The 23413-nt window shown below is 35.0% G+C and overlaps 1 protein-coding gene across 3 annotated transcripts in view; it reads right to left on the bottom strand.

Moving 5' to 3' along the window:
• ITGAV (integrin, alpha V) overlaps positions 1–23413 on the bottom strand; it is a 90979-nt gene that overhangs the window by 41846 nt on the left and 25720 nt on the right. For 2 of the 3 annotated variants that reach the window (XM_012000070.1, XM_012000072.1), the window contains exons 3-10: positions 17291–17382; positions 14065–14179; positions 8813–8874; positions 6346–6391; positions 3185–3310; positions 2282–2326; positions 781–824; positions 636–692 (exon numbers count right to left, since the gene is read on the bottom strand). In XM_012000070.1, coding sequence (XP_011855460.1) covers positions 636–692; positions 781–824; positions 2282–2326; positions 3185–3310; positions 6346–6391; positions 8813–8874; positions 14065–14179; positions 17291–17382 — 587 coding nt within the window. The remainder of the gene's footprint in view (positions 1–635; positions 693–780; positions 825–2281; positions 2327–3184; positions 3311–6345; positions 6392–8812; positions 8875–14064; positions 14180–17290; positions 17383–23413) is intronic. The other variant, XM_012000071.1, reaches the window with a different exon arrangement.

The raw sequence follows: 23413 nt of genomic DNA, 5'->3' as shown, positions 1-23413 counted from the left end.
CTTAAAAAGCACTAGCATTTTTTAGCTGAGAAATATCTTATTTCATGTAGTACAAATGAAGTTCACTTGTAATATCTATAATTACATACCTGTGCCATGCTTTCTGTTGCATCTAATAAAATTATAAGGCATAGATCATCCTTAGAAAAGAATTTAATGTTACCAGTAAAGAAAAAGAAAGTCTTTGTGGTTTTGTGTGTATGTGATTTTGTATTTCCTAAAAAAACAAAAAGGCAGACAAAAACAAGCCAAAATATCCAAATTACTTTGGCTAAAGCAAAGATGAAATATGTAAAGCCCAACTTATATGTAGAATATTGAATGTTATGGAATCATTAAATCATTCTGATACTGCCAAAGAAAGTTTTAAGACATTAGGAAACTCTGATAATAAAATACTGAGTGAAAAAGGCAAAACAAAATGAAAAATAGAGTAAACCAATTTTTGTTTATACACACACACACACACTCAAAAGAGAAATGATAATAGTTTGACCAAAATGATAAGAGTTGGATGAATTATCTATTTGATGAGATTATAGTTCACTTTTACACTTTTATATTTCACAAATCTACTCCAATGAGTACATACGGCCTTTATAGTGGGAGAGGGCGATCATATTCTGGAAGCATACCTGATCGCCAGTAAAATTGTATATGGAGGACATGTTCTTCCCATCATAAATATAAACCTGTGAAGGAAAAATAGAAATATATGAAATCTAGTAAAATATAAGATAACTTAGAGATTTTTTAAAAAATACCTTTTAACTGTCCTACCATTCCCAAAGTCCTTGCTGCTCTTGGAACTCCTGAAACAAAGTCTGAAACAAAAAAACAAATTATTCATTTTTTAAGACAACACTGGAAGTTGCAGACAAGAAGTGACTATGTCAGCAAGCTTTAAGTTTTACTACTTCAGTTCAAAACAAACAATCGATTTAGAAAAACTGGTACTCTGTAATAAATAGCCCAGCATATTTAAACTATAAAATCAAAATTTACCAAATACAAATTCTTGAAGGCTCTCAAACATAGGCAAATAAGCCTTCAAGTCATTTGTAATACTGTTAAACAAGAATAGACAAGATAAAGTAACCTAAGAACAAAGACAAACTAAATGTACAGTAATGAAAAATAATACAGAGCAAACTGAAGTGGGGTAGATATGGCCGTGGCACAGAAATGTGATCAAAATCTGGTAAAGTCTGTGATTCCGAAATGGAACTCTGAAGGAAGATGGATGGACAATGAGAGGATGGGATAATAACGGTACAGAGATGACCCAGAAGGCAACAAAGGATGCCTAACGAAAGAAGAAACTAAGCCTCTCCCAGAGGAATGAATTTGCTGAAGGCAAGGAGGAAAACGCTAAAGAAATCACTAACAGTGTTGGGGGCTAAAAAGCAGCAGAAAGGAAAGGCACTGAAGCCAAGTGTAGCCATCTCAATTTCAGCAGCCACTAGAAGAAGTTTAGCACAGACCTAGCCTGGACTCTCGCCAGTGTGCCAACATCTCTCTCATTTCTTCTGTTATATTCCATAACAATGGTTTAAAACTCCTTAAAATTTTCTTTTTTTCTTTTTTTTGAGACAGGGTCTCGGCTCTGTCACCCAGGTTGGAGTGCAGTGGCAGGTGCAATCACACTTCATGGCGGCTTCAACCTCCTTGGGCTCTGGCGATCCTCCCACCTCAGCCTCCTGAGTATCTGGACACTGGTGTGCATCACTGCCCCCAGTTAATTTTTGTATTTTTTCTAGAGGCTTGATTTTGCCATGTTGTCCAGACTGTTCTCGAATTCCAGGGCTCAAGGGATTCACTCGCCTTGGCCTCCCAAAGTGCTGAGATTACAGGCTTGAGCCACAGCACCCAGCCGCTCAAACTGCTTAAAATTTTCTTTTTTTTTTTTGAGACAGGGTCTCGGCTCTGTCACCCAGGCTGGAGTGCAGTGGCAGGCGCAATCACAGCTCATGGCAGCTTCAACGTCCCTGGGCTCTGGCGATCCTCCCACCTCAGCCTCCTGAATATCTGGACACTGGTATGCGTCACCGTGCCCAGCTAATTTTTGTATTTTTTCTAGAGGCTGGATTTTGCCATGTTGCCCAGACTATTCTCGAGCTCCAGGGCTCAAGGGATCCACTCGCCTTGGCCTCCCAAAGTGCTGAGATTACAGGCTTGAGCCACAGCACCCAGCCGCTCAAACTGTTCAAAAATTTCAATGCCACATGTTTCAAATGCTTAATCTAATTTTTTTAAAGATTATAGTTCGAGAACTTCATACCATCTATGCCATCACCATTGAAATCTCCGACAGCCACAGAGTAACCTAAACAGGAAACCAAAGGGGAGAAGCGTCAGGACAAGGAAGTTATCTTCAGCAGGCTTGTTGAGTAAGCATTCCTTGAAAATATTTTCAAGAAACTCCTTTAATTATGTAATATTTTGTCCCCTAGTTTAACAGATTCATATGTATATGACACATAAATTTTAAATGAAACAACTCAGTTAAATACTCAAATAGGCTATTGTTATTATAAAACTACAATTGTCTTATTAACTTTACAAAGGAGTCTGTTAAAAATGGCAAATTTACAATTCATCAAAAAGAAGCAACAAATAAATTCTCTCAGCAAGTACTATTTCTGTCATATATGACTTATTTTAATATATCAGAAAGAAATTTAAAGAGAGAACACATGTTAATAAGTCCTAAAGACCAAAACTTTTATTTAACATCATGAATAAAACTTCAGGAGTTAGAATGCCTCCATTTGAATCTCTGAACAGCAAGTTACAAGCGAATGACTTTGGGCAAGTTATTTTGCATCTCAGTGCCTTGGTGTTTTCACCTACAAAATGAGAATAATACAATATGCTTGACTTGTGAGGATTAAATGAGCGAATGCAAATCAAGTCACCTTGAGGAATGCCCAGAACACAGTAAGCATATCTTAAAAGCTAGCTATTATTATTATCACTGCACAAATAATCGCTCTCTTCAATTTCAATTACTGAAATGTAACATAACCAAAGTACTCATTAACAATTTGAAATTGTATATTCTGTATGTTTTAAAAAATCCTAATCTATTTCACATAAAATATTTTTCTGCTTAGAAGACCATAAGCAGATAAAAGCAAATATACCACAATTCCAAAAATGAGTAAATTTTGGTTTTACCTACCCAAATAACTGTCATCAAAAATAGCTTGTGCAGTCCGAGTTGCTAATTGGTTATTATACTTGATGCTGTAAACATTGGGGTCATATTTAGATACGATTTCTGCCACTTGATCCGAAATAAGCTGACCTAAAAAGAAGTATATAGATGTGTATATATATATATAAAATAAATAACCTTCGAATGGGATCTTTATGATTTTATGATGCAGATAATGTACCTGCATGAAAGAAAACAATATTAGATATTAGTGCTTCTAATTATTAGCCTTACATAATTCTCCTTGATCATACTCAATTTGAAAATGGATATTCTTAACTTAAAATTATTTGTTTAAGCCAGTACTTAAAATCAGTCTCCGTTAATAAAAATTTAAGAAAACAGGATTTGTCTTAAACCACTAGAAAGCAATGTTAAATATATGGAATAATGAAATCAAAGGCTATCACCCAACTAATCCATTAAAACATGAAAAATTTACTGATACAATACTGTTACCTTTATCATCAGAATGACTGCTTCAATTGATATCTTTTTAACTAGTAATTTAAACATCTTTAGGAAACAACCTGAATGGATGAGTTCACCTTTGTTCACAACCTTGTTATTAAGCAGACAAGAAATCTAGATGACTACACAAAAATCAGCTTGCCCTCCATGCCAAGAAAGGATAGCTGGTTTATTAAATGTTGTCTCCACAATATGGATACAATAATCTCTTATCATTCCTGCTGTTTTAGAAAGAAATGTGTAACAGCTAACATTTTCAGTCCTGTTCCCATCTGTTCAGTCACAGAGATTGAATCTACAGGACAGAAACACTTTCTCTGTCTTTATCACTACTTTATCATCTGGGCTTAAGCAGTACCAAGAACATATAAAATTCAATAAACATTTCCTGAATCGAAGAACAGAGGAAAATTCATTATTTCTTCTGAATAAAACATTATTCTTTTCCCCATTCTAACAACTACAATTCTGAGATCTGTGGAAAAATTCATTCTAACGTACTTATCCAGGGTGACATCTGCTGATTTTAATGTTATTAAAACAAAATACTATCTGCCAACTCACTGAGTCTGCTAGCTATATATTACATAAAACTTGTAATAAAATTTTAATAAATATATTAATAGTACCTCTCTGTCCTAATTTATTACTGTGTCCTAATTATTGCACATTCCTATTTATATTATTCTTATTTATGCAATACCTATGACATTAAAAAAAAATTCATACATGTTCACAGCTATAGCTCTTAAAAAGACAGAGTTAACAAGTAGTCCTAACTGAGAATCACAAAATTTAGTTTCCTTGACAGTTTTGGTTCCTAGGCATCCGCATCAGATACTTCCTTCCCCTCCACTGAATGACATAGTCAGCAATAAAGAAGAAAAATAAATCTGTATTTCTATACCTAACTAGAAAGTATTAATATCCCCTATTTTCTCATATGTACTTTAGAACTGCTATTTTTGTTGTAAAACAGTAAAACTCAATTATAATTTTTTTAAATCATTTTATTTCCCAATAGATGTATAATCCATAGAAATTCCAATTTTTCAGTTTTGCTATGTTTTAGAAAGAGACAGGGATCACATTCTGATGCCTGTCTGTGATGCCTGAATTTTCTCTTTTTTTATTCCCTCCTTTGCTTTCTCTTTCAACATTTTACTTATTCCTATTTTTCATTCCTTCTTATTCTCCTTCCATCCTGTCATCCTCCAGCAAATCTCCTTCTTTAGCTTCCCTCTCCACAAGACAAAAGCAGGCATGAGTTTTTCTACAAAGAAGCAATTCAGGAAAGCATAGTGTAGAATACAAGAGTAAAATTTGAAACTTTCAAATCAATACAGTCAAAGGATTTCTAATTCTTCCAAACACTGACAATGCTTGAATATCAGAATGCTAATACAAAATAGTTCAACTTATAAATAGTACTTTTTAACAGAAACTAAACATGTCAATATATTAATGAGATAAATAACTGTATATCTCTAATGATACACAAAGAAAGCAAATATTTAGTTATCTATTTTCAAACTGTCAGCAATAATCTGTTGTACATATATTCGAATGACAATTTAATTAGGCCTCCCAGAATGACTGAAGAATAATATAATAACGTATCTTTATATCAATGCCAGTTTAACATTTTTTAAAAACCTAATAAGATTCTCTAATTTTATTTCATTTTATATATATATTCTGAGACAGAGTGTCTCTCTGTTGCCCAGACTGGAGTACAGTGGTATGATCTTGGCTCACTACAACTTCCTTCTCCTGGGTTCAAGTGATTCTCTTGCCTCAGCCTCCTGAGTAGCTGGGATTACAGGACCCCACCACCATGCCCAGCTAATATGTGTATTTTTAGTAGAGACGGGGTTTCACCATGTTGGCCAGGTTGGTCTCTAACTCCTGACCTCAGGTGATCGCCTACCTTGATCTCCCAAAGTGCGGGGATTACAGGCGTGGGCCACCACACCTGGCTTTATTTTTTAATTTTTTATTTTTTTGGCAGAGACAGGGTCTCACTTTGCTGCCCAGGCTGGTTGTGAACTCCTGGCTTCAAGCGAGCCTCCCGCCTCAGCTTCCCAAAGTGCTGGCATTACAGGCATGAGCCAGGGCACCCAGAAAAGATCTTCAATTTTTAGGAAGTCCCCAAACACCTAGAGATCATTCTCAATATCTGTAATAAGAAAATAATCACTTAAATATCCTAACGAGCAACTTCAAAATACTTTCAAAACCTGCAACTTTTAGAATGCTACAGTTGGCCTATACAGATTGGTTTTGCACACTGCCTAATGATTGTTTCATGGCCCCTAGAGTATAGATATGAAGAAGTATATATCACACACAATAAAAATAAATTACTTAAAATTACTATATATATTTACTTTTAAAATATATTTAACATAAAAGTATGTATTTACTCTTTAAATACTTAGTTTATTTTCTTCTAGGAATATACACACATTTAATATATATTATATATGTTATATTCTTTTAAAAAACACTGTGTAAAATGGAGTGTTTATATACTTTAATTGTATTTCCATTTCTTTCTTTAAAACAATTTGTAAAATGTCATAGGCATACAATAAGCCAGGTGAATCAGTGACACATAGTCAATAATTGTAATTTAAAAAATATTAACCTACCTTGCCAATAAAAGCTACCAGGACCACCAAGAAGTACTCTGTCAGCCTAGATGAAATCACACAACAAAAAGGTATATATTTAAAGAACAAGTATCTCTCAAAATAGAAATCAATGAAAAACATAAGATATATATGTATTTGTATATATGACTGACCAATACAGTAATGTATCTTTATATCACTACCAGGTTAATTAAGATGCTTCCCCCCCCTCGTATAAACAAGGTCTTCCCTCACCCAGGCTGTTCTCAAACTCCTGGCTTTAAGCAATCTTCCCAGCTCAGCCTCTTAAAGTGTTGAGTCTTATATGTACCTGTCTGTCTGTCTGTCTATCTATCTATCTAATCTATATTAAGGCAAACAAAATCATAAATCTCAAATTCATCTAACTCAGTTTCAGTGGTTTGCACTGTATCTTTTCTAAAACAAAATTTAAAAGAAAAGTTATAATGTATTCATTTAATATATGAAAATATACAACTTCTTGTGGATCTTGGCTGCTTCACATATTTGAAATGAGGTACTAATGCAATGTATTATCAGGTTACAATTTTTTAAAGTCACTTCTTAATTTTGTATATTAAATTTGTGACTATATATAGCAAATTTTCTTTCTATAATCACTGAAGAATTTTCTGCTAAAGGAAATACTTTTAGTGTCTCAGATCTAAACAGGAGTGAAGTTGAGAATAAAATTTTCAGGGTGTATTATACATATACAAATTATGCTTGCCTAGCATTTCTTACATTTAACTAACTAAAAGTGTCTAATTCTAGGTATATTGTGTTTGAGCACAATATTTTAGAAATCTCTTCTTGCTGGAGGTAAGATACATTTTTTTCCCCTCCAAATGTACATATAGCCCTTCCAAGTTTTCAACAGACAATCTTTTGCCTTGGCTATGTAAAAGACACTTATAAGTCATCTGCCCTAAAAATACACCCTTTTCTCAGAAATGTGTTTAAGAAGGTGAACACCTAATTTAGCAATGACTTTCACAGTATGAGAGTACTTTTGGGGTTATGGTTGTATAGGCATAAATACAGAAAAGATGGACATTATATATTTTAAAAATATATAATACCTATTTGGAAATGTATCATACAAGTTTAAACCTAATATTTATTAATATACTTTATCTCTGGCTTACTTACATTCTGAATTTTGAGTAATATAGTATGAAATTTAGAGTATTAAAAACAAATTACCTAGTAAGGAGAGTTAACTATAATTATCAGTACCTAGTCTAGAAAAAAATTAATAAAATACAACTACAGATAAAATATAATTTGCTTTTAAAAATTGAGACGAGGTCTTGCTCTGTTGCTCAGGCTGGAATGCAGCGGCATGAACATGGCTCAATGCAGCCTCACTCACTACAGTTCAAGCAATCTTCATGCCTTAGCCTCCCAAATAGCTGGGACCACAAGCACATGTCACCATGCCTGGCTAATTTTTAATTCTCTGTGGAGATGGTGTCCCACTATGTTGCTCAGGCTGGTCTCCTGGGCTCAAGTGATCCTCCTACCTCAGCCTCCCAAAGTGCTGGGACTACTAGCATGAGCCACCGCACCCAGCCTACAAATTTTTAAAATAAGAAAAATGTTTTATTAGTTCTTATGCATCATATTATTTCAATTTCAGTTGTTTTCATACATTTAAGGCACTTCTCTTTGCTCACATTTCTAAGAAAGCCTACATATAAGCTTTCTAAGGAAGGGCTACACACAATCAACCAACATATTTTTTAGATTTCTCTAGAAAGAATACTCTCAATTTGATATTCAAAATGTGCATACTTCCCCAACATCAAAATAAATAAACACACAAAAGAAAAGTAAATAAAGAAAAGTACTTCAGAAAATTTACCTTTGAACATTTAAATGGAATTCTTATTTTCAGAAAATAGATTAAAAATATCAATTCTGAAGAGAATATTAATTTAGTTAAAAATACATAGAGCCCTGCCTATGAGATTTCTTACAATTATTACACATTACGTAAGTGAAGTCAGCTTCACTTAGTGCCTATAGGCACATAATAGATGGCAAACATGCATGTTTCCCAGCTTTTATGTAACTCTAATTTTGTAATAAAGCTCTCATTAACAGCTTTTGTAAGAAAAACAATTTTAATTAAAAATATAGAACTTTAATATGCTATAAATTCATATAACTGGAAATGTTAATATTAAGTCATAATAGTTACCTATCATTTACTGAGGAGATTGTCTACTTTCCTCCATTCCCAGAGTGATGGGGGATGTCTCCCTATTTCAAATAAGCAATGTTTACTAGGGAGGGAATAATATAAGACAAAGAATGTCAAAATGAATGGATCGTTTTATTAACTGTTTTCATTAAAGAGGTAACAGCTGTAAAGGAGCTGAGCGACCAGTTTATTTTTAACCACAGTTTAGTCAGTAAGGTAGGTCTGAATCTCTTTCAGTCTTAAATGAGAACTTACTTTAGTAAAATCAATGCTGAATCCTCCTTGACAAAATCCCTGTCCATCAGCATCAATATCTTCTAAAATAAAAAGATTGGAAATACACACAAACCCAAAACAAAGAACACAAAACAAAACATGAGAAAACCTGGTATCACTAGAATCATAAGATAATGTACTATTTTCTGAGAGTGGTCATTCACTCGGGCACTTAGTTATTACCACATTCCAAGAGAGTGAGTATGCATGTTTATCAGCACCATTTACTCAGATATGGAAACAAAGATTAAACACCTGAACCAGTCACCAGAGAACAAAGAAACCAACTAAAATGATAAATTTCAAACCCTTTTTTTATCCACAATCCACAAAAAGATTATAATTTATATCACAACCCAACACATATTGTGTGTATAAAACATATAGAGACAACTTAAAATCTTACGAAACAATATTTGTATTATTGCATAGAATACACTCTTAACATTTGTTATTTTATTTCATTCTATTTTTTTAGAAAAACTATTGCGGTTGTGACCTACTCCACTGATTCCATAAAACACTAACAAGTTGTGATCTGCAAGTTAAAAGTTCTGATCTGAAATTCCTTTCTTCCTATTACCCTAAGACCTTTGTTATTATTAATAGCAGCAAAGAGATACATACACACCTATACATTATAGCCAACAACAAAGATGAATAACATAGCTCAGAATTTCAGGAAATGGACAGACCAGAACTTAATGCTCTTCAAAAAGTAAAATATAAAGCTCTCCTCACACGTTTAGTATGGAGATCTAATTAAAGTAACCATCTTTTCATGACACTTTCGGGTATTTTCCAACCATAGTAGGCTCAATAGTTTTGCTCTCGTGTAGTTGTTCCCTTTTAGTAGTTCTCACAGAAAGGGACTAATTCTGAGCAATTAGCCAATTAATTTAAATTAATTTAAATCATGAGCAATACAGTACCTAGAACACATGTAAGGATGAATCTGAACACTTCCCCCTTATTTTACTTTGAGGATAACAGAGAACAATGGAAAACACTATCCTTCAGTTATCAAAGATTTACTGTGGCCAATGTTACAAATACATTAAAAAGTTGTACTGTTACTTTATTTGCCACCCAAATACAGGAACCAAAAATATCTGTTTTCAGTCATAAGGACAAACTTCTAAGGACTTCTGCCAAATAATCCCATCAGAAATTTTGAACCCATTTTTAAAACCTGGAAACTGCCCTAAGATTACATATTTAATATCTAAATTTTTTAAAAGTTTTTTTTTTTTTAAGAAAATAGCCTCAAGAGTATAATGCTAAACCAACGTAAATTTTTCTAACCAAAAGGGAGTGGGAAAATGTGGGGCTGGGGTTTCCAGCGTCCAGTGAATCAGACTAAGGAATTCTGCTCTAACCTCAAGTTAGAGCAAGTCAGCTATTTATTTCCTTTATTCAAGTTGCATCTGGGGAACTATTTCAAGCTATTTATAAAGACATCCTTTTTTTGATTATCATACTGTACAATTATCTGCTTTATTTGGTTTCCCAGAATATCCAGTTAAAAAGCATGAAATTTTCTTAACAGGTATATATTAAACTGAGTGCTTTTGCCAATTTAAAGACTTCATGTTGAATATAAACTATTTTGGTGCAGGCTCTGGTACTTATTCCTGCAGATGGTTAACACTTCTCCCACTTGTTAGGTCTGGTAATGACATTACAAATAGTAATATTATTGATTCTGATAGTAAGATCAGCTAGGGTTTATTAAGCCTTTACTCTGAGTCAGGTATTATGCTAAAGCATTTTACATGACATTATCTTTTTTAGTCTTTATACCAATCCTGTGAGAGATACTATTATTACTCAATAATTTGTACAGATAATGGAACTGATGCTTAGGGAAATTAGGGAACTTGACCATGGTCAACCAGCTAGTAAATAAGAGAGTGAGACTTGAACCTTGAAGTGCCTATACCACTACACTGTACTGTCTTAATAATATCTTTATCAATCCCTGAGTAATGACAAAGGGAAAGGAAAAGCCAACTAGAAATCATTACTGAGAAAAATCTATGTTCAAATAATATTAGCATCAGAAGGCAGACAGAAGGAACAGAAGATTCAGTCTGATCATGGAGTTGAAAGGGTATTCGCATCATATGATTCGTGGCTAGGCAATTTAGAACAGAAGAACATCTGATCTACTGCATAATGTCCTTTGTCATTGCTCAGGAAATGATAAGCATATTGTTGATTTCAGACAGTGCAGTGTAGTGGTGTAGACACGCGTGGGGTCAGGTCTATACTCTTATTTACTAGCTGGTTGGCCATGCTGGAGTTACTTAATTTCCCTAAGTAACTTGGCTTTTTGTTTTTTGAGGTTGTTTTTTATGCTTTTCCTAAGAGTTGAGGTTTTATCATGCAGTTATGAAAAAGCTGAAAGCAAATGTAATCAGTAATAAGGTAAGTTAGTAACAGACAGTGAAATTCCTTATCCAGGATGTCCACATAAGTCAGGTTAAAAACAGAACAAACCAACTACCCAAACCACTAAAACAAACAAACAAAAAGAAAAAAACCAAAAGCAAACAAATAAACAAAACAACCCACAATCTGCCACCAAGACAAGCAAAGTTACTAAGAAGTTAGCAATGTAGTCCCACAAAACTGACACCACCTCATAAAACCAATTATTGGTTTGCATAATTTACTGAAGTATGAAACAGATTAAAAAAAACACTAAATTTATATCTCTGAAGTTTTTTTGTGTGAATTGGTGTTTTACCAATGATGAAACAAAGGCCCAGAGTGGTTAGGTGAATTACCCACAGCTATAGGTGGATTGTCAGCAGAAAATCAGAAGATAACCCAGGTTCTCAGACTTCCACTCCTAGGTCTTCTTCTCTGAACAAGATGCCCTTCATAATTTAGGCCTATAGGTGGTTTAATATTTCAAAGGTTGAATCAAAAAGCATGTACAATAACCAAGGGTTACTGAAAACGCCAGGCCTATTAGAAACAAAGGCATGCACTTTGCTTTTTTGTTTTTTGAGATTGTTCTTTAAGCTTCCCCTAAGATTTCAGGTTTTATTATTTAGATCAGGGTTCAGCAAACTTTTCCTGTAAAAAGCCGAACAGTAAATATTTTAGGCTCATAGTGTAGCAACTCAACTCTCAGAACTCTACTAGATCATTATAGACAACACATCAACAAATGGGTGTGGCTGTATTCCAATAAAACTTTATTCACAAAAAGAGGCCCACAAGCCACAGTTCATTGACCCGATTTGGATACCTTAGAAAATATAGCTTTAAATGACTTTATACTTTCTGTGCCTAAGCCAAATAAGAGCATTCTGTGAACAAGGGAATCATCGTTAGAATGCATGTTTTCAGGAGATTTCCATGTATTCTTACATATCAGGAATTATTCAAACCTAGGTCATGAAAGCAGTAGGTATTCTTTATAGAAAAGCTGTGCTTAATACAAAAGCAACTGAAATGGAAAACATTTTCTATTGTGAATAATGTAGAGGAAAGGTTCTTTTGGAATAGACAAACTTAGGTTTAAATCCTCATTTGACCATTCAGAACTTCAACACTGACCTATTCTATATGTACCCTGAAAATAGTGAAAGTCAGTCATAGCAGCTACTTCTCTACACGTACTTGATGCTCCAGAGTGGGTGGCTTGCTCCTTTTGTTTACTCCTGCTTCTTTGCACCTCTTTCTGCCCAGAATATCCCTACTCTCAACCCCATGAGATATGGAAATAAAATTGCTTCAACTATGTGAATCTCAGTTCCCACATGCATCAAATGAAAATAAGGGTATATTGTGTGTGTGTGTACATCATATAAGTAATAAGTAACAAACCCGGCATACAATGGTTAACTCATTCTTCATAGCTATTAAATTATCTTCTCAAATAGGAACATTTTTGCAATAAAGAAATTAAAAATACAAATTTAATCTTCAGATTCTCTACATACTACCAAAGATGACAGGACCATAACCAAAATACCAACATAAAGATGGCAGTACAGATGGCATCCAAGCCCTGAGGATAAAGCCTCAATTTCCCTCATCCTGTGCAGTGTATGCTTTCTTAACCTAATTTTTTCTCTTTCCTAACAAACAATACAGATGTGGGCAGGTATCACTCTTTTAATGTTCACTTTCCACTTATAATAGGTAGGATCAAAGTGTTGGGCTAAGAAAATAAGTGTTTATTGAAATAATCTGCAGTTTCCTGTAGGTTTAACTACTTAGAATTTGGAGGACAGAACAGTCCCTTTGACCTGGTGTCACATGTCACCTAACATGGACAAAACAAATATAGGAGTAAGAGTCTTACATGTTGTGCATTTGTTACTAATTTTCTCTAATAAACTATGTGGTGACCAGTGGAACACAAAAAATAATGGCCTAAGGGCTCCAGGCATAAACACTATACTACATTTCAGTAATCTATTTTTATGCTTCTGGTACAAGGAAGATCTAAAGTAGTAGCTAATTCAGCAAAGGGTAGCGGGGCACAAAAGGATTGGAATCTCCAAAGAGAAGAGGATGTACAGATTTTGGAAAAGCATAATCAAAATTATAATTGCTTCAAGTCATCTTTAGTCATGATATTAATTCCTTTTGAAATTTCAAGTAATATTAGCAAAGAGCATAAAATCCTCTGGATCACCAAAAGGGAGTGGGCTTGGTAGCAGGTTAACAAAGAAACTCTGATTAAGAGCAGGAAAATTCAGAGTCAAGACTCCTGAGTTCAATGTTCATCTTCCTATATAAACTTTGGCTCTTTAAGACATAATATTTTTTACTTTCAACATCATTATTAGTATAAAGCAGGAGTTCTCAAACTTTGGTATCTATCAGAATTGCCTTGCAGAGTCTGTTAAAAATTCAGGTACCCAGGCCTGACCAAGAGCTACTGAATCAGAATCTTTAGTTGTAGGGTCCACATCTTCTCTGTTAGAGAAGCTCAACTGAGCATCTTTTGACTATTAGTCATCAAAAATACAGATTCTTAAAATCATATACGAATGAAGGAAGATAAAAATGAGTTCTTAGAAAAAGTAAGCCTGTTTACTTCACATTTGTAATCTCTTTACCTTAGTAGGATTGTTTTCATTTTGTTCTCATAATATGTCTATATGTTTTTATCACACACACACACACACACACGCACACATTTTTTTAACAAACTAGGCTTCCTACCCCTCTTCTTAAAGGCTGGTACAATATCCTGTACATACGTGATCTGCATGGAGCATACTCAACAGTCTTTGTTCCATCTTGAAGAAAGCATGTTCCAACAGGCTCTCGCTCCTGTTTCAACTCAGTCCTCCAATGGTACAATGGGGCACAGGCCTAAAATCAAAGGTTTAGTCCATGACATAAAGATTTTTTAAAATTTAGTGTTTCAGATGCTTTATACTACTTCAGAATATAACACCACTTTCTCTTTTTTTGAGATGGGGTCCCAGTCTGTTGCCCAGGCTGGAGTGCAGTGACGTGATCATGGCTTACTGCAGCCTTGAACCCCTGAGCCCAAGTAATTGGCCTTACCCTCTTGAATAGAATGTGGCATGGGACCACATGTGAATGCCACCATGCCTGGCTAATTTTCTAAAATTTTTTGTAGAAACGGGGTCTCACTATGTTTCCCAGGGTGGTCTCTAACTGAACTCAAGCAATCCTCCTGCCTCAGCCTTCCAACATGCTAGTTGTAAGCTAACATACCCACCACACCTGGACAACTTGCAAAGCATTCATAGAAATTAATCAAACCTATCCTATACCTTAAATTCCTTATCATAGTGGTAAATAAAGATTTTAAAAGAAGTCTTTGTCTCACATTACTCCGAAGGCCATATTTGTGGTCCAAATTTTTTTCAAAATAGTTAGAAAAATTATTATTTCAGGTAGTGTATTTCTTGACATAATATGCTATGCTAAAGGTAGAGACCAAATTAGGTTTGGAACTAAGTAACACTCATGCATATGGAATATATCCCCTAAATTATACAGCAAATAATTTATTAAGACAGCAAAAGAATGTGCAGTATTTACTTTATTTACTTTTCAAAAAAACTGACCTTTTTGTTTTCAGCATTCTAGACTGAAATAGCACGTAGAGTAGCAGAGTAATGAATGCTTTAACAGCATAGTAATCTACCAAATGTGTAACAATTTATTTAGTGAAAAAGGTTTAATTGGTTTTCTATAACTTTTTGAAGCAAAGTGCGAACATAAGCACTGCAGAACATCAGTACTGACTTATTCTATATGTACCCTGAAAACAGTGAAAGTAGGTCATAGCAGCTACTTCTCTACATGTACTTGATGTTCCAGAGTGGGTAGCCTGCTCCTTTTGCTTACTCCTGCTTCTTTGCACCTCTTTCTACCTAGAATATCTCCACTCTTAACCCAATCCTTCACCTCCAATTGCTGAAATGTGGCACATCCTTTAAAGTCTGCTGAAACTTCACCTCCTAAGCAAATCCTTCCCTATGCAGCATAATTAGATGAAAAAATAAAGGCAATAATAAATACTATGTAAATAATTAAAATAGGCGGAGCGGTCTCTGAGGAAATTAAATTAAAGCTGAAATCTGAATGACAAAGGGCTAGCCAAGTAGAAATCATAAAGACAACTAATACAAGCAGAGGGAACACAAACACTAAGGTACTAACTGAAATGATTTGGAATGTGGAAGAGATAAAGACAAGCCTGGCTTTAGTATGTAAGATGGAGTGAGAGGAGACCAAAGACATAGCCAGTGACTTGTTTTTGGAGATGTTTTTAAGACAGTATGAGCTTTTCATACTTATTCAGACAGTGATAGAAAGCCACTTGACTGTTTTAATCAAGGTAAAATGCTCTGGTTCACTCTGGTCCTTCTTGCAGTTAGGGTGAGAGAAGCAGCAGCAGGATGAGAAGAGCCATTGCATTGGTCCAAGGAAGTAATGATGGTGGCTTGTTGCAGGGTAGAAATAGCGGACATGTAGATCTACTGATAAATGTGAGATATATTTTTGAGACAGATTGTGAGTGCTCACTAGTGAATAGGGCAGAAAGCCAGGCCTCCTAATAAACTGGGAAATATATATATATAAAAAAAATAGTTTTTTATTTGTTTTTCTTCTTTCATGGAAGGAAACAAGAGTCCTATTTTGGCCACGTTCATTTGGAAGCCAAATAGCTAGTCTGGAAATATGACTTAAAGGGTCGAGGGAGAATTAAAAGCTAGAGATATAGATTTGGGGATTATACTTACAGCCATAGGAGAGACTAGGAACCTCTAGGTAAAAGTTGTAGTTAGAAGAAGCAAAGGAAGCTAAATAGAGATCAAGGACACCCCAATATTTGGAAATTGAATGGAAGAGGAGCCATTAGAGGAGACTACCAAAGAGCAGCCTTAAGATAGGAGAAAAACCAGGAAAATACAGTTCACAGAAACCAAGAGAAGAAAAATTTAGTTAAAAAAAAAGGGATGTTGACCATTCTGAATAATACTGACAGCGCAAGAAAGATAAAAATAAATACCACCAGAGAAAACAAAACATAATGGTATGTATGTATGTACATATGTATAAATGCTAGTGGATTTCAGTGACCTGGAAGTCAATGGTGACATAGGAAAGGGAATGTGAAGTAAAGAACTGGGATGGCTATCATAGAAAACATTTCAGAAAGTGTTTGAGAAGAGGAGCAGAGGAATGGACAGCGGCATAGGGGGAGATGAGGCGAAGGAAGGTTGTTACTTCTTTTTCTTTGTTCTGTATCCTACTTCAACATCATGTTGTATTTTCAAAGACAGGAAGTGGCTGGGCTCGGTGGCTCACGCCTGTAATCCCAGCACTTTGGGAGGTCGAGGTGGGCAGATCACCTGAGGTAAGGAGTTAGAGACCAGCCTGGTCAACATGGCGAAACCTTGTCTCCACTAAAAATACAAAAATTAGTCAGACATGGTGGCAGATGCCTGTAATCCCAGCTACTTGGGAAGCTGCAGCAGGAGAAATGCTTGACCCTGGGAGGCGGAGGTTGCAGTGAGCCGAGATAGCACCACTGCACTCCAGCCTGGGCGACAGAGCAAGACTCCATCTTGGGGGGGCGGGGGGGGGGGTAAAAAAAAAAAAAAAAGGGAGAGAGAAAGAGAGGAAGTAGTAAAGCATTTGTTAACCAAAGCCACACTATTCCTATACTTGGCTGGGTGGAAATAAACTGATAGGAACTATCAAGTGGGGCAGGTAAAACAAAGTAGGAATGAGGGTGAAAAGAAGTGAAAGCCTGTTGAAGAAGGGCAAGAGAGATGGCCTCTTTGGACACAGTGGCCTTTGATCAGAGCAGTCTTATGTTGTTATACCCTGCACCCTTGAGCATACTGAATTTTACTATCAGCCTGAAAATATAAAACCTCCTGTGTCTCTACATAAACTGACTAAACTCACCTGTGAGTAAATATCCAGAAGACTTACCAAAATTTTATCTTGTTTCGACCTCACAGATGCTCCAAACCACTGGTGGGACTTAAATTCCAATGGATCATCCTTGGCATAATCTCTATTGCCTAAAAAAGAATATTGTGAGTAGTAAGACCCAAAATATACTGTTCTTAATATAACAGTTTATTTTTATCCAGCCAGGTTGCGAAATAGTACACCTTTGATTAATCAAATACTCCACTGGTTATTTTTCTCATATACGCTTTAGATACATTAGAGACTTTCAACTAATCAGAAACATAGAATACACGATAACCCAGAAGTGCCTCGGTATTATTATTAGTCCCATTACTTATCATAATACACGATTGAAAAAGTAATTGTAAATAGTTTTCCAGTTGCTCAACTGTTAGATAATTAACTATTAAACAAATACATATGATCATCTATTCCCAGAAGTTCTTTCTGTGGGGCATAAAGATATTTATGAAAATTAAATGGTATGAAACACTTTTGTATAAAATGCTATAAAAGACAAGACTGAGACCTGTGCCTGTGACATAACAATGCAAGAATTAGAATCCAGGAAACTTGATTTGGTTGGTAGAAAAAAGAGTTCAATATGGCACAATACAATCAAACACTTATTTTCATTACTTCAGTCCTCACTATTGAGAAAATTATTTCTGTACACTAAAACTCCAGTGTCAAAAACAAAATGATGCATTGGGATAGACCAAACATCACTATATTCTTAACAGTACAAGTATACTTGCCTACAGCACACCTGGGATAGTACTCAAAAATGTCAATATCGTGGAAGACAAAATGAGTAGGAAACGCTTCTAGATTAAAAGAGACCACTAAGGCATGGCAACCAAATGTAAGATGTGATCTCTGATTGAATTTTATGTCCAAATAAGTTTTTTCAAAGTTACAAGGACTTTATTGGGATAAATGTGGAAATGTGAATTGTGAACTAGATAACAGTAATAATGTATAATTCAGCAACAATTACATTGTTACTATTAATATTACATTATTCATAATAATGATTCATTTCTAATATGTGATGACTATATTGTAGTTACATAAGAAAATGTCCTACTTTACAGGCGATACATGCTGAAGTATTTAGGGGTTAAGTGTAACAATGTCTGCAACAATGGGTGAAACTAGGTGAACAGTGTATTGTTCATTGTTCATTGTATTACTGAAATTCAAATTTTTACAGGTTTGAAAATTTTCAAAATAATATTCAAGACATAGTAATCAATAAGTACAAAATATATGTACAAGACCAATGGTACCTTCTCACCTTTTTAACACTTTATTGTATTTACTCTAACTATAAAAGTCTTATTCATTACAAAACAAACGAAAAAATAAAACAAAGCCATATATAAAGATAAATCTAAATACCACAACCCCACTATAAAAAAATGACCACTGTTAACACATTACCATCTATCCTAAAGACTTGTTTCATGAATATATGCATGTTTTTATATGTAAAATAGATATTAAGTCAATATTTAAGATAACATTAAACTTATTATAACCCATAATAAGCCACTTATAAAGGCAGATCTATAATATCATTTTCATTGTTGTGTAGTATCCTATTATATAGCCACAGAATACTTTATTTAATCAATCCCCTACATCTCCCTCAATTTCAAATTTAGGAATATTTCTATTTTTGGAGGGCAGTAGTGTGATCACAGCTCACTGCAGCCTCAACCTCCTACGCTCAAGCGATCCTCCCACTTCAGCCTCTAGAGAAGCTGGGTCTACAGATGCATGCCGCCATGCCTGGCTAATTTTTGTTCTTTCTGTAGAAACAGGGTTTCATCATGTTGTCCAGGCTAGTCTTGACCACCTGAGCTCAAGGTCAACCTGCCTCAGCCTCCCAAACTGCAGAGATTACAGGTGTGAGCCACCATGCCTGGCTGATACACTTATTTTTATGTGAAATAATACTTTTATCCCTCATCCCCAGTCTCTGAAACAAGTCATGCTTATTCCCACCTGCAGGCATTTAGGTCTGAGGTCCTCTTGCCTAGAAACTTTATTCCCTCCACTCTGGATGCAAACCCTAACTGAAAATTTAGGTGTGTTTCTCTATTCATTATGCTAACCCATGATGAAATGGTAGTCTGCCTCTTATGGAAACATTTATGTAACACAAGAGATAATCATAGGAGCAAGCAATTATGGTAGAAAATAGTACAGGAACCCGTAGAGAGTTATAGGAAAGCGAGGGCACACAGTACAAGTGAGGAAATGTTTTCTGAGCCGAAAGAAAATCTTTTTTTTCAAGATTATCCACAGAAGAGTGGATAATCTTGAATTTTTTAAGAGAATTGTGAGTTGTTCACTGTAACTACAGAGAATGATCAGGAAGGGAGTGGTTATCAAGAGCCTTTTCTTCTTTTACTTTTTTTTTGAGATAGAGTCTTGCTCTGTCACCCACGCTGGAGTATAGTGGTGCAATCTCAGCTCACTGCAACCTCCGCCTCCCGGGTACAAGCGATTCTCCTGCCTCAGCCTGCCGAGTAGCTGGGATTACAGGCGCCCGCCACCACGCCCAGCTAATTTTTTGTACTCTCAGTAGAGACAACGTTTCACCATGTCGGCCAGGCTGGTCTTCAACTCGTGACCTCAGGTGATTTGCCCACCTCAGTCTCCCAAAGTGCTGGAATTGCAGGCATGAGCCACCTTGCCTGGCCAAGAGCCTTTTTTTCTTAATCAATGCATAATAATTTTACATATTCAAGGGGTACATAGTGATGTTTCAATACATATAATCTATACTTATCAGGTCAGTGTAATCAGCATGTTCATCATCTTGAATATTTAGTAAATTTTTGTGTTGGGAGCATTTGATTCCTTCCTTCTACCTATTTGAAATTAGATAATACATTATTTTTAACTATAATAATCCTACAGTGGTAGAAAACACTAGAACTTACTCCTCCTATCCAGCTGTAATTTTGCCGCCATTCTCCCTACCTTTCCCAGCCTCTAGTATCTTCTACATTTTACTTCTATGACATCAACTTTTTCTTAGCTTCCACCGATGAGTGAAAATACACAGTGTTTAATTTTCTGTTCCTGGCTTATTTCACTTAACATAATACCCTCCCGTTTCATGCATGTTGCCATAAATGACAGGACTTCATTCTTTTTATGGCTGAACACACACACACACACACACACACACACACACACTACATTTTTCCACTGTATATACATATTCCTGAACACAGACAGGAATATATATACATTATATATATATAAAATAATGTATACACACACACATATATATATATATACACACCATGTTTTATCTATTCATCTGTTGTTAAACACCTGAACTGATTCCATATCTTGGTGATTGTGTACAGTGGTTCCAATAAACACGGGACACAGATGTCTGTTTGATATACTGATTTCCTTTCCTTTGGATAAATACCTAGTAGTGGGATTGCCAGATGATATGGTATTTCATTTGTAGTTTTAGAAGAACCTCCGTACTGTACTCCATAGTAGCTGTAGTAATTTACATTCCCACTTTTGTCAAGAGCGTTTATGCCATGCTAAGAATGGGCTTTATGGGATTTTTGAGTTGCCTTCTATGCTAAGTATTTTTTCTCAATTATTATATTCCTGAAAAGTGAAACTTATTCTTTATTAATGGTTATCCAATCTCTCCCTACCACTTTGAAAATTTACCTCCATGAATGTTTTTCTTAACAAATGTTACTTCTCTTTAAACTTGTATACGGTGGCACAAGATGCTGCTGGGTACTGTCAAGCAGCATAGGCCTGCATAGCTACCATGTTCTGTTTCCTATTTCTTTAAAAAAGTATCAAAAACATCCCTTGCCCTAACAGTTATGGATATCTGTCTTTGAGGACATCAGGGTTAGCTTAAGCTAGAAAATTCATGCAAAATCAGTATGAATTTGACATATCTTTTTGGAAACCAAAGTAGTCCAGTATAACTGGATATAATGCACTGGCATACATTGGCACCCAAAACTTAGTCCATGGTCTTCAAAAAGAAAAACATCATCCACTGCTTTCAATGCCTTCAGCTGCAACACAGTTACAACCTCATGTTACCATCTTTTTAAGAAGTTTGCTCATTAGGAAGTTTTTCTTTACTAATGAAAATTGTTTTTCTGGAGACCAAGTCTTAAAATCCTTGACTCAACATTACATAGAAGCTTCACCCAGAGGAAGTGTAAACAGAGTGGGTGAAGAGAAAGCAAAAGAAAGCCTGCTCTCCAGACAAACGGACAAGAAGTTCATTCATGACCTGGCTGAAACTGGCAGCTATCCTGAGGCACATGAGTGAAGTAAATATTCTGAATCACAGCCCTGAAGTCAGCATTTAGAATGATGTTGAACCTCCTCAGATGGCCTGGACTATGCTGACACACTTGAAAAGGAAACAGGACACAGACAACCACAGAAACTCAAAGGCTGGAAGAAATGCTTTCGCAGGCAACAGCCAAGAGTACCAAGATTTCTGTCCATAATCACAAAAGCCATTGGAAGATTAGCTCTGTTCACCCAGATAAATAAAAAAGAAAAAAGAGTATCTCACACAATAAAATAATTTTATTTAATTATCTAAATAAATAAAAGTATTTAAATAACTTAAATCTTAAATATCATTTATTTAATAATCTTTAAGTCTCTCTAATAAAGTTCAGAAGAAATTGCTCTGTATTATGTAAATTAACATACAGCTCTGTACTACCACTTTCAAAAATACAGAGGAAAATTTTGCTAGAGAAACTTGAAATTAATAAGCAAGTAAATCACTAGAGACTTGAAAATTTCATGTCTGTTTTGCCAGGTTTTCAAACTTGTCATTTGCATTTTATCAAACTCCCATGACTGCATGCTTGAGGACAGAAGCAAATGAGAAAAGCAGATTGCTGTAGCTTTCGACTCTACTCCTTATTAGCAGCCAACTCTTTTCCCTGGTGTTTCCAAAGGCACTGTCAACACATTCGGCATTCGACTTGCTGGACAATTATGGGCAGTGCTTATTTTTAAGATACAATTACCTTCTTACCCTAAGCAAAATGTTTTGTTTCTTCTTTTCATACCAAAAGAACATCCCTTGGAACAAGATTATGTCACCTTTTTGTGAAAAGGCCAAAGTGAACAAGAATGCTAAAGCATTAGAAAAGCAAGAGAGTAAACTTCCATTTTGAAGCTAAATGTGGTTTTAGTCACTTGGCTCCTATTCATTACTATGACTTGTATGAATAATGAAATAATTCAGGTCTTTAACTTACTTTTTGCTAAAACAAATGAACAAAAAAAGTAAAAAGAAAAAAAAGGCTATTAAAACAATACCACCCTGCATTCATAGACAATTCACAGACTTTCTTAAGCAGCTTTTTACTTCAAACATCACTTGCTTAGTTGTACTTCCTGTAACAAATTTGCTAGGAAAAAAATCTCCCAATAAAGCATGCTTATTTATTATGTAACAATGGACAGGTTAGTGGAAGAAATCTCTTTGATTATCCATTTATTTATTTAAATAAATGATAAATCATGGGTACCTCCTATGTCTCTATGCTAGTAATATAGCATTAAATGAGACAGATAAGTCTTTGCTTTTGAAGGAGAAAAGTAATACATAATTATATAAAATATTTTCAGAGAGCCATAAATACCATAAGAGAAATTTGAGAGAAAATGATTTGGAGGTCAGACAACTACTGTTATCATGCATTTATTTGTAACTCAATGCTATTTTGAAATAATGTATTCCATTGATTCAGAGCTGCAAATATTCAGATACTAGCATGCCTAAAATCTGAATGTGTACAATAGTCAATGGTGATGTATTTATAATGGTGACACTTTTAGTATTTTTAGTAGTACATAAATAGTACATCAAAGGCACCTTTACATTCACAGTCAACTGATTTTTGACAAAGATGCCAATGCCAAGCAAATTCAGTGGCAAAGAAATAGTCTTTTCAACAAATGGTGCTGGTACAACTAGATACCCATATACAAAAAAATTAATTTGGAACCATACCTCAAACCGTACCAGAAAATTAACTCAACACAGATCACAGGCATTTTAAAATGTAAGAGCTAAAACTATATAACTCT

Source organism: Mandrillus leucophaeus, unplaced genomic scaffold (genome assembly GCF_000951045.1).
Source record: "Mandrillus leucophaeus isolate KB7577 unplaced genomic scaffold, Mleu.le_1.0 Scaffold615, whole genome shotgun sequence".
Lineage (NCBI taxonomy): Eukaryota > Metazoa > Chordata > Mammalia > Primates > Cercopithecidae > Mandrillus > Mandrillus leucophaeus.
The sequence above is the reverse complement of the archived record's forward strand: the minus strand, read 5'-3'. Positions and strand labels throughout refer to the sequence as shown.